This window comes from Hippocampus guttulatus, chromosome 9 (genome assembly GCF_054856545.1).
Source record: "Hippocampus guttulatus isolate MCC_2025c chromosome 9, RoL_Hgut_1.0, whole genome shotgun sequence".
Classification (NCBI taxonomy): Eukaryota; Metazoa; Chordata; class Actinopteri; order Syngnathiformes; family Syngnathidae; genus Hippocampus; species Hippocampus guttulatus.
In genome coordinates this window covers 2,479,586-2,496,336 of record NC_141269.1, presented here as the reverse complement: position 1 = coordinate 2,496,336, position 16,751 = coordinate 2,479,586, and the positions used below count along the sequence as shown (strand labels likewise).

The 16,751-nt window shown below is 46.3% G+C and overlaps 1 protein-coding gene across 6 annotated transcripts in view; it reads right to left on the bottom strand.

The window, feature by feature from the left end:
- fat1a (FAT atypical cadherin 1a) overlaps positions 1-16,515 on the bottom strand; it is a 59,557-nt gene extending 43,042 nt beyond the window's left edge. For all 6 annotated transcript variants that reach the window (XR_015101748.1, XR_015101747.1, XM_086119251.1 and 3 more), the window contains exons 1-3: positions 16,351-16,515; positions 10,721-13,984; positions 784-1,098 (exon numbers count right to left, since the gene is read on the bottom strand). Coding sequence is in view for 4 of the 6 variants with exons in the window: in XM_086119251.1 (XP_085975377.1) it covers positions 784-1,098; positions 10,721-13,958 (3,553 nt within the window). In the remaining 2 variants the exon portion in view is untranslated. The remainder of the gene's footprint in view (positions 1-783; positions 1,099-10,720; positions 13,985-16,350) is intronic.
- Between the last annotated feature and the right edge of the window lie 236 nt (positions 16,516-16,751).

The window sequence follows — 16,751 nt, the reverse complement described above, 5'->3', positions numbered from 1 at the left end:
GTATATATTTTTTTTATCCTGGACTTAAATTATCCTCGGAAGAGGATAGTTCGAGCGTGTTTTTTTTTCCCTCTCCCTACCCAGCGTTTTTCCTTTCTGAATTCTGATTGTAATTTCCCCATTGCGGGACAAATAACGGATATCTTAATCTTAATCTTAATCTTTTCCCGCTCTCCATAATAAAACATTGACAAACATCTGCATTTACTTACTGGAAAACAAAACTGGACATTTTTGTTGATTTTCTGACATGCCAATGCCTGAATTATGATTTCTATTTTCTGCCCTGTAACTGTGGGGAATGTGTTTTGAAATACAGGATTTCTCAAGTCAAATAGAACAACTAGAGTCATTGTCAGTGTTGCTATGAAACTGTGGTATGCTAATTAAAACAGCTATTCATCATCGTGCATGGTCTTGCTGGAACCACCCAAAAAAGGGTGCGACCAAATCATGTGCTGGTGCATGTTGTCCTTGGTGCCAACTAGTACCCGCTGGCACGGTGCTTTTGTTGTCGTCTTTTTTTTTACCTTTGCGACAATACATATTAACTCATTTCATGCCAAAATGTCAAAATAAGTTAGCAAAAACCCAATCGTTTAGGGCCAAAAGGTACAAATATGTATTTTAGCGGCAATTGAAACCTTGAGTTTACAAAACCACGGCAGACCTTAAAAACGCTAATCGCCTACATGACGCCTTGAACAAAAATAAGAGACAAGTACGAATCCATGTAGCCCCCCCCCCCCCCAAATCTCCCCTCAAAAGCAACAGCAGTCTTACCTGTCTTGGAATTGATGGCAAAGAAGCCTTGCGGATTACCGCTGGTGATCTTATAGCTGAGTTTATCGCTAGACTTAGCATCCGGGTCCAGCGCCTCTATCTGGATGATGGACACGTCCTTAGGGGAGTTCTCCATCACAGAGGGGTAGTAGACGGGTTCCGACGCTTGGGGCGCGTTATCGTTGACGTCCTGCACTTCGACGTAGACCTCCACGAAGGCGGAGAGGGGAACCACGCCTCGATCCATGGCGTAGACTGTCAGCCAGTAGTGGGGAGTGCTCTCGTGGTCCAGCAGCTCTTGCGTTCGGATGATACCTAAAGAAACAAGGTCATATCGGGAATTTAGCCACAGCCATTTGGGAAAGAGATTTTTCGGAAGTGGAAGTGATTTTTTTAAAAATGTTTAAGCCTTGGTTGATATTGTGTATTTTTCTGTAAACTTTTATACTTGTTTTGTGTGTGTGTGTTTTTAATCAATACACAGTTGGTTTACTTTAGGTTCAGTGAAACTTTACCAAAACGTACACGCAAAACACCGATCTTATAAAAACCCTCCTTCATAAAAATTCAAATGATTAAATAAGTCTTAAATGATGCAGGTGTCGTAAACCACATCTGACATGAATTGAATCATGATTATGTGTATCGAGTACTTTCGACCTAATGATAATTACGTGAACCAACGGAATAACTCGGATTGAACCGAAATGGTTGAACCGACCGGTTTTGTCGTTTTTCAAAAAGCGTTCCACCCCTAATTTGGACCCCTGTTCTAACAAAATTTTAGAGGTTAAATTGAATAAAAGCTTCATGAAAGTCTATTTTTATTTCTTTCTTTTTGTTTTAAATTTTATGTATTTTTTCTGTTGCTAACCTTACCTCCCATAAACGGAGATCTGCGTTTATGATGCATTTCCAGAGGTTGGCGTACAGCGACCATGACAGTTGTTTAAGACCTACAATTTGGCGCAAAAAGCGCGGAAAATGCGACACTAGTCTCGCAAAACACTTTGCATGTTTTAGCCTTGTCTTTTTGATTATTTTTCTTTTTTTGGCCATTTAAATGAATGATTTAACTTCCTACTTTTTCACTTGCATCACATGCAGCATGATACACACTCAACAAGGCTTGGAGGACATCATTTATACGATACGAAAACCTTGAAAACCATAAAAGAAGATTGCAGAAGTTAGGTCTGGGTGTCAACACGCAATAGTATCAACAAGTGCGCTGTTTACATTCGCCGGCAGGGAAGGTTGTTTTACTGCCATGCGGGGGCGATGGACTTCAGCTGAGCAAACAAAAGCGCTACCGCGTGAATTGCACCCACAGACAATGGCGTCAGCTGCAAACGAGGCGAGTGGAGGATGGGCACCTGCGCAAAGTCAAAGAAAGACCAAGCGGCGAGGACGGGCTGGGGCTTTGGAGACACGTGACTGAGTGGAATATGACGAGTCAAAGGCAAGGGAAACATTTCACGGAGGCCGGAGTCAGTACTTGATTGACAAGATGGATGTTCGGCCACTCACGTTGATGTCAACGGTCAAAGAGTTTCTGTAATTGTGCAGCGCAACCTCGAGTGCGCTCGTACGATTCGGAATTCAGCTAAAATGGGAGGAGGAAATATTACTAATTAAAGCAACAGTGCACCGGTGCTTTAGTTGGATGAATTATTTTACTGTGGTTTTTTTCTATTGCCCGATTTTTAATCTAGGCATGTCATAAATTCATGTCAGTGAAAATATTTCGATTTTCATCTTAATTTAACAGGAACAATAAAGAAACGCAAAGATCAACTTTTGGCTTGGTGTGAAATGCTTTAGCCTGTTTTCAGTTTAGATTCTTTTTACATTGCGTTCGCGTCGATGTCCACTTTAAGGGTTCGTCATAAATTATTGTATTTGAAAAGCAGAATCTTGAAGACTGAAATCTCTCAATGCCCTAAAACTCCATTTCAGGAAGAAAAAAAAATTGTGTAATCCAAAAATGACTGAAACATAATCCATCAAATTTCACAAACCCAGAATATTAATTCTGCCCTCGTGTTTGGCCTTTGAGCAACACTTTCGTATTCCTCGAGTGATTTTTTTTTTGGAACTAAGCCCCCCCGCCCACAATTAAACGTGCCAAAAGCTCAAATATACAAATAAATAATTTTAAAAACAAACAAACACATGCATGATATAAAAGGGCCGGGAAAAAAAAGAAAAATATGACTTTATACTTTTCAGGTGACATAAATAGTTAACAGAGGGTGTCGTTTTTGTTGATTGACAACAGCCAGGATTTGGAAGTGAGAGGAGACAAATAGTTGTGGCTTCAGGTCATAAAAAGCTGAAGGAGGAGAGGGACGGTCGAACGGACAGACCAAAAGGTGCAAATGCATGCGCGTAGCATTCTTAGTGCATGAGTTGAATCGAGTTCAGAAGGGAGGACGAACTGGCTTTCATGGATTGACCTGATGTCATAAACGAGTCAAATCATCGAGAACTGCCGCACTAGACTCGACTTTTTCTTTGGCTTTCTCCCCCCTCCCAAAAAGTTGAGCAGCCACAAAGCCTCAACAAGGGCGGTTGTGATCTGATGAGAAAAAAAAAAGGTAGCAGAAAAGTCAAAGTCACGAGGAAAAAGTTCTCATCTTATACAAATAAAGTTGCACGGGTACTCCAAAAAGCTGGAATGTTACTCCAGTGTGGTACGTGGACCGCTGGCGGTGACACCTGATCCTTCCCACCCTGACTGAATAGTTTACGAACAAAGCACGTGAATTCATTCGCCGCGCCCATTCCGCACCGCTATCCTAGCCCGTTAGTAGAAGAAAAAAAAAGAGACCTGCCTTTAGGCCAGGAGAAAAGAAGAACGAGACAAAACCAGATTTGCTTTCCGCTTCTTTTTTTGCGCTCGCATTCCCTGAGGCTTTGTTATTCAAAGTTACCTGAGCTTAGCGAGATGTGAACTGTCATGACCTGCAGCCATTTTTTTTTTTACATGTGTACACTATACTGACACGCATACACGCACACGCACACGCACACACACACACACAAACACACACACACACACACACACACACACACAAAGGCCTCATTCAAACAAGCCACACGGGTAAGGTAGAGCGAGTCGGGATGAAACAGAAACGCTTCCTTGTTTGCAGCAAGGCATTGGGACGCGGCTTTGAACTGCGCTAACGCCGCTGGCCCGCCTTACAACCCGCATTCCCCGAGCCTCCCCGGGCCTCCCGCTCACATGCGTCCATAAAGCAGCCTCGTCGTCTCTGTGCCGCAGACCTGCTGAAATGCTTCACATTCTGCAAGCGTGTTGGGGGGGGAGACTAGGTAAAAGGCCTGAAGTGAACCCCGGCGTTCCCGGGCAACTTCACGTTCTCAAAGGTCCCCCAGACTTCCAAAGAGTTCCCAGACTTCTTGCAGCTAAGCGCCATGCTTCAAACATGAAGCTTATTGGGATTAAGGTCTTATAATTCATGAGGTGGATCGTGATCGATGCCAAGGGCTACCAGTTTCATATTCACTTCGCGGGTTGCTTCAGGTTCAACTACATGTCATGTGAACATACCGCGGCTGCAAATAATTATTTTCAAAACAGAGTGAATTGTCTCGAACAACTTCCATTAATTCATTATGAATCCATTACATGTCAGACTTGAGTCAAAGTTTTCAAAAAGTAAAAGCAGACATTAGCCATTCTCCTATTTTGCTTAAACACAAAAGTCTGTTTAAATAAAAGACGACCAAAATCTGAAAACATTTACAGTTGAGAGGCTGAAATCAGAGGATTTGGAGAATTTTAAATTGAGCAATGGCGCTAAAAGATTGAAGGACACCTGAATGCGAAAAAAATACTAATAATAATAATAATTAATTAATCAGTTATTCCGATTAATTTGTGTATGGAATAAGAGTTAAATTAAATAAAAATTAAATCAAGATTAATCCAAGTATTTCCATTCAACAGGGTGCTGCCCAAACTGCCCTCGGGCTCGCATTGCGAATGTCACGTCACGGCTCATCTGTTTTCTGAGCCTGACAAGAAATTCTTCAGGCTCTGCCAATTCTTATGGACATGCCTTAAGACCGTTCGCACGGAGGGGGCGAACCTTTGCGAGCGTTGGTGAAGGTGGTGAAGGCTGGTTCTCGTCAGGGTTCATCCAATGTCGCAAACGTTCATCGAGAATTCTCCTGACAAACGTCTGCAGAACGTTTGCGGCGACGGCCGAAAACCAAGAGCTCAACATATGTTTGACGCTCAGGCTGCTATCTAGATGTATGTTACCATACCAAATGTTAGCAAGTTAGCATTTTATTACTTCTCATTTGAAATAGTACCAGACCACAGGTCTAGGTGTAAAAGCTTGGTTGGTCTGCCTCACCAGTTTCCATCCACAGGCTGGCCATCTTGCTATGTGTGAGAATAACAACTGTTAGCATGTTAGCATTCGGGCAATTGCCAGATTGAAAAAGTACCCGACTACAGGGCTGAGTGTGAAATTCTGAAGGATCTGTCTTGGCACCTAATGGGCCCTGGTTGGTATGCTTGCAATATGTTAGAATAGCTATTAGCACGATAGCATTTCATCAGTTCTCACTTAAAATAGGACCCGCCGACCTGATGCTAAATTCTTTTCAATCTATTTGTGCACTTCCCGTACTCAAGCGGCTTTCTTACTCCTGTAGAAGCATTCCAGCTATCAACGTGATGGCATTCTAGCGATCTACATTAAGTAAGCTTCAGCTAATTTTCCCGGAATTAACATTGCAATTTCCACAATGCGTATCAGCAGGCAGCAGTGCAAGAAAGCCCATTTGTTTATGCACAGTTGGTCCCTCTGCGTGTTCTTCTTGATTGATTTTGACCCCGCTCCCTTTTCTTTATTCATTGCTTTTCTTCAAGGAAAAAAAGTTACATATAGCCCCAAAATGAAAGTGAATATTAAATTTCCTTTTACAACCACAACAAACAGCAGCATTAATAATACAACAAACAATTGTTCGCCTGTGCCTTGACCGCAAGTGAACTGGCAGGCTTGGGGAAGAAGAAGAAAAAGAAAAGAAAAAAAACCAACCAAAAAATCAGTTTGCCTTCTGATTTAACGCAGTTACGTAGCATGCCGGCCAGCCTTGTGATCGCCGGCTGAACAAGTTTACCTCTCCTCTAAATATATAAAATGGCCTTTTAATTCCACTCGAGATGGCCTCTGAGACGAAGCCCCGCTGCTAGCCTATAACACCGGACAGTGTTCTTTAGTCCGCCGGGAGCCGAGCTCACCACCACCACCTGTATACATCCGTTAGTGCTGAAGTAAACACAACGCTAAGTATAGGAATACATATTTTAAAAAAGGAATAACACTCACACACAGACACACACACATTTTCCGGCTGGCTTAGAGGATACTGTATATGTTAATCTTAAACCATGTACAGTAAGCGTGGATTTAGGATTACTTCCTTAGCCCGCTTTTTCAGCGGAACCACGCATCGCTTTTTTTGCAAACATGGCAAGGACACAAAAGTATGTGGTCTGCACCAAAAAGAAGAAAAACGGAAAGTTATGGGTTTCAGCAGCTACGTCAACAAAAATAAAACTACACCTGTACAAAACTTCAGTTTCAATGGCAATATTCCCTTTCATGATAATGATCAAGGTATTACCATGATATTCTCAAATTTTGTGTAAATGGACAATTTATACTCTGAACATTACAACTTTACTTGCTAAAAAGTGATTCCACCCCGTAAAAATGGCAACTTTTTTCTTATAGAGTAAGAATTTATTTTTTTTTTTACATACAAAATTACCACTTCATATACAAAACAATTCTTGCAAAATTACTTTTTCTGGTAGTCGTCTTGGTTTACGGTCATGAATTTACTTTCACCAGTTTTTCAACGCCATTATAACGTTCTCTCCCAATTTGACATTATCCTTTAGTCATTATTTCAGCCCCTCGTTTCTCAAATGTGAGCCTCATACTACTCGCGTCTATCGTGGAGAAACTACACCAATCAGAAAAAAGGAACATTAAAACAAGCCGGAAGGGGATCACAAATACCATAAAATTTGGTCTTTGTACTTTCAGTTGAATATTTAATCATGATTCTGACTAAATGACACTGAAAGGAGTGGGTGGGGGGGGGGGCTATGAGTCAAGCATGACCTGGAGTAATAGGCAAATGAACAACACTTTCTTCCTGTGCAGCAAGATTAAAAATTATTATTATTTTTTTAAAGAAGCGTTCATGGGGTCGGGCTGAGAACTGCCGCTGCATCCTTTTAATGACCAATGTGTGCTTTTCGTTTAGCGGCCGGCAATCAACTTTGTCCCGTCGCGTGCATTCCTGCCGCCGTCTCCACGGCAACGGCACTCAAGCGGCAGCACTGTTTGGATTGGATTCAGGTGGCACTTTGAGGTCTCTGGGGAGTTTATCTAAGCGCTAAATAAAGAGGAAGGGTGCTTAATACCACATCTATCCATTACGGGCCAGACTAAAAAGTTTGAGGTTTGCAGCTAGAAGGGGGCGGGGAGGGGCTGGGGGGAAGCCAAGGACAGGCTTTTTTTTTTTCAACTGCAATGGAAAATACAATAATAGCTTCGCAAAGGAATGTCTTGACGGCATGCTGAGTGAAAGGGCAATGCATATATTAGCACGGGAAGAAAGGGCAATGCATACATGAAACAATCGGGCATCTCGATTCACGCAGAAATGAACAGATTACACCTTTTATTTTTTGGACAAAGAAAAACCTGACGCAGCACTGAAAGGTTTTCCTTCACCAGTAGAAAACAGTTGACTTCGACTTCCGTGATCCCTTGTTGTGCTTAGCCAATGTTAGGCTGTTTGGCTTGCGTTGGTCGCGCTAGCTAGCTATCGCTAAGCTAGCTATCGCTAAGCTAGCCTGTCATCACCAGTCAGGTAAGTGGCCAAACACTTTGGATGCTGCTGTGACGGCGTGAGATTAACATAGACAAAGTCATTGGCACAGTGCCTGGCTGGGCTTTATGGACTTACCTACCGCTGAACAATTTTGGAATTGTATGATCAGTAGCTGGCCAAATATTTCCATACCCAGGCATACATGGGCAAATGTAGCGGACGTGGATGCATGTGGACTCCTGATTTACATTCAGTACATCCCACTGAGACAAAAGTGCCACCCAAACATGCTTCTGAGACAATACACAGGACAAAAATTGATGACCCCCTTCTAACTCGAATCCGAAAATTTTACTTTTTAACGGCCGATTCGGATCTCAATTTGAGTCACCGCCAACTTGTGCACGGCCCTGGTTACAAGAGCACATCTGTCATGCTTGATGACCGCTGAAAATGTGTTCATCCTCATGAATGTTGCGCTATGAAAAGTGGGAAAGGTAGCTAGACAAAACAAGCAGTTAAATGTGAGTCAATGGCAGAGAGAAGTTTAAAAAAAAAAATTGTCGAATGGGTCCCCCCCCATTAAAATTTGTGTGTTGGGGGGTGGAGGCACAAGGTGTGTGGTTCCTGGGATTTCTTTGCTCTTTTGGGGTTTTATTTATTTATTTATTGGTCGGTTTTCTAATTTTGAACAATTCTGGGCACAAGATGCAGCTGTGGCTCTGCATATATATATATATATATATATATATATATATATATATATATATATATAGCCGAGCTGCACATAGCCACTTTCCTTGCTGTGCTTTTTGCTCGCCAAACAAACCACACCCTTCATTCTGGCCAACCTCGCAGGAGGTATGACCGCCTCGGCCGCATTCGGTCGCCCGCTGATCCCGGATATAATCAACGACATTGCAGCCCAACCCTCATGGACAACGCAATCAATATAACTCTGATAATCAATTTAAGATTAGCATCAGGATCTAAGACAGGAAATCAAATCAGGGTCGATGGATCTGAGATTCAAACAGGTGTAACGAATGTCATGCCATCCGTCAATTTTGCAGTTCACACCGGGGAAGACAACTGTTGCGTGAAAGCGGAAGAAACCAATAAAACCGCGAGCATGCCGGTTATCCGCTCGCTCGTAAAACAACATTACACTGCATTATGACCTGGGGGGGGGGGGGGGGGGCAAACACACCACAGCTGACACGCGCAACAACCCCCACGCGTCCCACCGCCGCCCCGTCGTCATGAGATGCTAAATATACCGATCTGAGAGCCAACATTTCCCAAAGGAAAAGGTCTGTGGAAAAATTCACACGTGTATCCAATTCAGAATCCAAAGCGAAACAAATCTAGAAAAAGTGCATGGCTACGCGTTTTAATTACTGTCTTGGGCCTCTATTACATTTGCGTCACAAACGTGCAATGTCACAGGAGCGCAAAACTCCACCGTTTATGAAATGTCGGGGGCAAAAGTGGTCAATTTGGCCGTCCATCTGCTTGTCCTGATGCCATCGGGACTCACTTTGCATATGTTTTTCTGTCTTGATCCAGATCCTCACAAAAGGCTTAGCCCCTCAAGACCCCGCCTCCCGGCCCCCCCCCATGAAAAAAAAAAAGATTCAGTGAAACCAACATTGATCCTGCTATTTGTTTTGATGTTGACATAGCAGAGGTCATTGAAAAAAGTAGTAGTCTCAAGACTTTTTGCTCACTTCACCAGCACAGCAACTTTATCCAGACCTTCACCAAGAGTACAAGCTACTCCGGGACTTTCCTTGACCCATGCACAACCCCTAACACAATCATTTTGTATGTCTTATGGCTGTGCCTTTCCGACTATCTAACAAATATCAGAAAAGATCTGGTGGTGGTCTAAGATTTTACAATGTTTGTGTATCTCGATAGTCCGTACAGACCCTCACCAAAAGGATGAGGCCCCGAGGTTTTTTTTTTCTTCCCCCTGGCCCACCGACCCTCTGCAATCAATAATGAATGGCTTACATCATCTTGCTATCTGTAGCAGTCCTCCTCCTCACCAAAGATCATAAAAACATATGGGTGGTCTGAGACATTGTACACGGTACTACATTCAGGCACATTTACCCAGAAACTCACTAATATGATTGGCCCTTGGAGGAATTTTCCTTGGCTAATACGTCACCCCACTACAATTAGTTTAGCAGTTTCTTACTCAATCCTGCGATCACTGTTATCTTGTGTTTAGAAAAGGGCGTTAAAAAAAAAAAAAAGCCTTTGGTGGTCTTAAACGTATTTTTCTTGTTCCAGACCTGTCAGTTTTGTACCTCCTATATGATCCTTCAAAACAATCTCAGTTGCATATTCTCAAATGATACAAAATTTGTGTTGGCTTGAAAAAAAAAATGCAGTCCTGTATCTTCATCCTGACCCTCACTAAATTTATCAGCCCTAAAGGCTTTTTTCCCTTTAACCCACAAATCTCCCAGCAACAATCAGTTGTGAACGTCTTACTTTATTCTACAATCTGTCCTACAGTTCGTCGTTTCCAATGATCATTAAAAAAAACGCTCGTGGTGGTCTAAAACTTTTACTTAGGACTGTATGAAATCTGGTCTTGCCACACCAAAAGTGGCTTTAAGGAGGTAACAAGCAAGCTCCAAAACAACCAAATCTGCTGGTTGTGAGGTTGCATGGGGGGGAAGGCGTGGGTGCTGTCGGAACTCCTGGAATTCCAGACTGCTTATTTTGGTGCTAATTTGACTCAGCTGTTAAAATGATTACTAGGCAGCGGGGCCACGACGAAAGAATCCCACCAAACAATATTTTATACTGCAATCTGAAAAGATTGAGGGAGAAAGTCTTTCCACGGCCACTGCAAAGAATGTCTGCTCAGGTCTGGCGTGCAGCTGCCCCCCCTGCTTCCAATGCTTCAAAAGAGAGCAGAAGCAGGAATCCTCCCTTCACCTCATTGTTGCACGCCAATCATCCCGAACGGACGCCTGCGTATTCCAAAGGCCGAGTTGTCGAGAAACACAAAATGACTTACCGGTTTCCTCATCAATGGTGAATATCCCCAGGCCGGAACCGTCGCGGATGGAGTATCGGATCTCTCCGTCTCGGCCTTTGTCCTCGTCCTCGGCTCTCACCGTCATGACGGAAGACCCGACAACGGCGTCCTCCTTGATAAATCCTTTCTCCACGAAGGAGCGGAACACCGGCCGGTAGAGGTTTTCGTTGACGTCCACCACGTCCACCTCCACGAAGCAAGTGGACGACAACGACACGGGCTTGCCTTTGTCCTTGGCCTTTGCCGTCAGGTTGTACACCTGCTTGGTCTCGTAGTCCAAATTCCGCACGATCCGCACGGCCCCACTCAGCTTGTCCACTTCAAAGTTTCCATCCCCGTTGTCCATCAGGCCGTAGCGGATCTGACTCGAGGGCCCGACATCGGGGTCGTGGGCCTCCAGCCACATGACCACCGTGCCGACGGGGAGGTCCTCCCTCACCTTGATGCGGTAATTGGGGGGGACGAATTTCGGCGGGTTGTCGTTCACGTCCTCCAGCGTGATCCTCAGCGGCACGGCGGACACGAGCCGGGGCTCCTTTTCGGCCAGGTCACGGGCCGCAATCTTCAAGTCGTACACCGGACGCAGCTCGCGATCCAGCGGCTTGGCGACCGTCACCACGCCGGACTCGGCGTTGATAGCAAAGTGATCCGCGCCGCCCAAAATCGAGTACCTCACCGCGCCGTTCTCGCCTTGATCCCGATCCGTCGAGTCCACCTGGATAATTTCCGTGCCCACCGGAGTGCTCTCGCTAATTTCCACAGAGTAGGACTCCTGCAAAAAACGCGGGATATTGTCGTTGGCGTCCGAGATCTGGACATCGAGCAGCCGCGAGGAGGACTTCTGCGGAATGCCGAGGTCGTAGACCGTGACATTGAGCGTGTAACGGTCTTTCGTTTCCCTGTCGAGAGGCGAATAAACCGAAAGCCAGCCCGTCTCCATCTCGACGAGGAAGCGACTCTCCGCGTCACCTCCCGAGATGACGTACACGAGCTTCCCATTGAAGCCACTGTCCGCGTCGGCGGCACCTAAATGAGCGATGCGGCCCCCGACGGGGAGGTCCTCCCTGACTTCCACGGAGGCGGGGAAGGACTCGGCAAAGCGCGGCGCGTGGCGGTTGATGGAGTGAATGTCCACGAAGTGGTCGTCGGGCTCGGCCTGCGCGTGGACCTTGCTGCCCTGGAGCAGCTTCTCGGCCAACATGGTCGCCACCCCGGTTTCGACGCACTTCACCTGCACGGGCGTCCGGGCAGTTATGACCGTTACGTTCATGTACATGGGTTGCGTCTCGCGTTCGCCGTCGCTCGCCACGATCCGCAAACTGTGAAAGGACCTTTTCGCCGCCTCGCCCTCGCTCAGCGTGTTCCGGAGGGAAAGCACGCCAGAGTTGGAGTTCAGCTCAAACAGATCCAGGTCGTCCCCGGATTGGACGTAGTAGCGCACGAGCTGCAGCTCGTCGGCGTCGATGGCCGACACGGTGGTGATCTGCTCACCCACGCCGTGGTCTCTCGGCACGGTGACGTCACAGTCCACATTTTCGAACAGCGGCCGGTTGTCATTGAGGTTGTTCAGTGTCACGGTGACGACGGCTTCCGCCTCTCGCCGAAAGGGGGATCCCCAGTCCGAGGCTCTGACTTTGAGACTGTAAATCCGGGGCACGAGCTCGTAATCGAGCAGCTCCGAGGTGCTGATGACGCCCGAGAAATAGTCAATGACGAACGGCTGCGGGTCGATATTGGCGATGCTGTACGTCACGTAGCCGTTCTCGCCCCGGTCCGGGTCGACGGCCTTCACCGTCACCACACTGGTCCCGACGGGCGCGTTTTCATCAACGCCGGCCCTGTACGACGTCTGCCGGAACTCGGGCGCGTTGTTATTCACGTCGATGACGTCCACGATGACTTTTGTTGCCGCTTTCCCGCCACTCGCCGTCACGTCCAGTTCGAAGCGGACAGCCGCGTTGGCGCCGATCGGCGCCGCTGTGCTGATCAAGCCGGTGTCGGGGTTGATGGCAAATCGGTCCGTTTTGTGGCCGAAAGCGTATCTGAGCCGAGGGTGCTTTGGGAGAGCGGTCACCATGACAACAGGCGTGTGAACGGGGGCAAATTCGCTCAGGTTGACTCTGTAAACGGCCTTTTCAAAGACAGGGGGTCCCGTTTTGAACTGAGGGGAAGTGACTTGCACCAGTTTGGCTGAGGAAAACCGAGGCGGGCTTCCCTTGTCCTTTGCCTGCAGAGTGAGATTATACCCAAAAGGCTGGCTCTCCCAGTCCACGTTCTTCACCGCTTTTATTTTATACTCCTTGCTCCCCGGGCTGGTTCTCACAGCCCTGAACTGCTGGAGCGGGTCGCCGGCGACAATACTAAGCGACGCGATCTCCCCGTTGGGTCCCGGGTCGCTGTCCTCCACCGTCACAATGGCGTACGTGGGGTCGGGGTCGGCGTCCGAGGGCGTCAGGGTGACGGCGGCGACGACGGGTGCGTTCTCATTGGCCTGCTCCACCCGTACCGTCAGCCTGGCCGTGCTGCTGAAGCCGCTGCTTCCGTAAAGCTTCATGCCGCGGTCCACTGCCAGGATCTCGAGCTCATACAGCTTGGTCTCAGAGTAGTCCAGCCGGCCGGTGAGCGTCACCACGCCGCTGGTCGGGTGCACCGCGAACATGTCCGTCCACTCGCGGAAACTGTAATAGTACTCCCCATTCGTACCGATGTCGGCGTCCGTCGCCGTCACCTTGGCCACGCTGCCGCGTATGGCCGTGTTTTCGGGGAGCGAGATGCTGTACGAGGTCGGCGAGAAGAGCGGCCTCAAATCATTGGTGTCCAGGACCTGCACTCTGACCTGGGCGCGGCACTCCGCGTCGGTGCCCCTCTCGGACGCTTTCACAGTCAGCACGTAGTGGTCTCGAACCTCCCGGTTGAGGATAGCTGTGCTGCCCCCTTTGGTTCTAATGCGCAAAAAGCTAAAATCTCCCAGCGGGTAGTCCTCGGCCTTGAACAAGTTCTCGTTATCCCCGGAGATGATTTTGTAGCGTATCTCCCAGGCGGGGTCGGTGACGTCGATCCCCATCTTGATGTGGCTCTCGAGGTAGGTCTTGGCGGCGGAGTTCTCGTAGATGGTGGCGTTGTACACGGGCTGCGTGAAGTGCAGGGGGGCCGCCCCGGCCGTCCAGACCAGCCGCAGGAGCAGCGAGGCCAGCGAAAGCGCCCACCGTCCCGTCATCGTACCTTTTTCGACGCTGCCGCTGCCTGCACAGACGGGAACATCCATATAAGCGTTTATATGAACGGATTTTTGCCTCATAAGCAGACATCCGTGCGATAAAGAGTAACATTTACACAGATCTGATCGGTTGGATCGGAATGGGAGACATTGTGCATTTTCTTGCAAAATCGATCATTGGTTACAATGTCATAATTTGCCCATTGGTCAATGACGTCATTGATTGTATCCGCAAACACAATCTTGTTCATTCCAGGGACGTTCTGGGCTACCATCGTTCATAATCTCAGCATATACAGTCGAATCTTTTTCACTTTTTTTCCCCAATATTTTTTTTTTTTTTTTTTAAAGGAAGGGGTGGGTTTCAACCCTCATTTTCTGTGTATTGATTGTTTATCAGCGTTTCTGGGAGAATTTTTAGGGTGTAATTGTTATTTTTTCCCAATGCATTTCACCGAGCGTCAGTTATGTGCAGTTTTTGGCTATTCGTGGGCTAATCCCCTGCAAATGGCGGGGTGGACTGCGCAGTAAATGAACACGTTGTTTTTTTAAATAGATTGGTCCATCTTCTGATTGGGTGAGTGATCTTTTTTTTCTGTTCGCTTGCTGATCGGCTCCAGAATCCTCATCATGTAGACAGTACAGGGGCATTAGCTGAACAGTGGCGTATCCAGAGCTTGAACCACGAGTCCCACATTTAGCCTTGCAGGACCAAAAAAAATAAAAAATAAAAAGTGGCCTCAGCAAAGGCTCGTAAGTAAAAGCTATTGCGCTTAAGTGAAATCTGGCTGTTTTCGTCAGACTCATGCTAAAATATATTTTTAGTTCCCCATTAAGAGCCAATCTTGAATTTTGTAAATTCATGGTTTAAACCTGAGTACCTTTAATTCCCACACAAAGTTTCCAATTTTGAAAATTATATGTATACATATCATCGTTCAAAAAAGGCTGGGAAACAATGTCGTGACAGAAGAGCAAAACCGAACCTACGCCAGCTGAATGTGGCATAAAATATTGACAACCGCTTGGAAGGAATTTAATGAAAACGGGGGTGTGAAGACTCATTTCATTGCTACTCATGTAACTGTGCTTGGATTTTTTTTTTCTTAAACTGAACACAAACTGAACAGGGCAGGACACAGTTTCCACACCTATGGACGCATTCCAACCTAAGTAAACGACATGTGTGAAAGCACATAGTTTTCATGCACAGAAATCCATTTTGGGTGCTGGCTTTTAAGATTTCTGTGCATAGAGTGCGTTGGGGTCCCGATTGTTGTTGTTGTTTTTTTTGCAAAATAAAACTCCCCCCACCCCCGTTTTACGTGTTTGTTTGAGCAAAAAACGCTACAATACCATCCATAATATCCAGATGTGAATGTCACAACGTTTTGCCTCAACTCCTCAATGCTGTGTGAAAATCCCATTTCCTCAGCAATGTGCACTTCATAAACGGTGTGACATGTGCTGTGAAAAGCCATCACATCACATCGGTTCCTTGTGTGTGCACGCGCGCGTGTGTGTGTGTGTGGGGGGGGGGGGGGGGGTACAGAATGACTCGTAGGCTCATTTATGCATACACTCGCTGAACGTGCGCGCGCTCCACATTGTCCATAAACCATCGTTGCGCACAGATCCCATTATGCAAATGTATTCCATTTCGCAGACTTATTCCTCTCCATCAATTATGCTACGATGATAAAGAAATTCCGCTATCTAACTGTCCCTGTGCAGTCATGAAAGTAGTTCCCGGGCTCATAAAATGCCAGCAGCAATTATCATTACAGGAGAAATGAGATATCTTGGAATCCCGCACACTATTTACTATTGTAAATTGCTTTCTCGTGTGGCTAATCTGTGTTCACCTTAGATGAGAAACCACATAGCCTGCAGGTACAAAAGAACCATCTGCTGCTCGTGGGCGTCCATTGTGAGCGGATATAAGGGGGGAAAAAACTTTAAATATCCGAGTTCAAACAAGGAGAACAAAAAATCTCGGGTTTTTTCCTTATGGACACGAATTGGGCAGATAAACGTTTTTCCTTGTTTTAAAATATGCTTTTTAAATTGATGTCAAAAGTGAAGCGCTTGAAGAACAGTAAGTTTGAATTCCCATCCCCCAACTCTAAACATCAACCTCATGCAACAAGCCCAGCGAGGAATTTGTTCCAATCGTATGGGGGGGGGGGCTTTTATTTAAACAACGAACGATGAAACCCCACTCAGCGCTTTCAGATAAACACATAGATTGACTTTTCCTCAAGGCTTAGTCTCAACTCAACAGCGATGTGATTTTGTTCACGAAACCATAACAGGCGACCGAACGCGCAACTTTTCTGCACTTTATGCCGCACGGAACGGGACTCCTTCGGGACAAGAACATGCCACGTACCTTTTTTTTCTTTCCCCTCGAAGAAATACAAATTAATCCCGAAGCTTGGGAGGTTTGCTGGGTACTTTAAGTAGTCCAAATGTCGGCATGGTGGTGCATCGAGCTCACACTGGCTCGCCGAACATCCATCTGGTTCAAGCTCGGAGCGGTCTCTCTCGCCCTCTGACTCGTCACCACTTTCCCTCGCTCGCTGCCTCCGCCGCGCACTACCCTCATGCGTTTCTCACGCGGTGTTATATCACTCCGCCCTGCGCGTGGTCTGGAACTACCTTCATTCTGGCAACAAGTGAAGAAATCAAACGATACGGTAAATACGCGTCTACTCGAGTTATTGTTATAATGTACATTTCCTTGAGAACATTTTAAAACGTTTAATATAACCAATCAATAAATTAAAACAA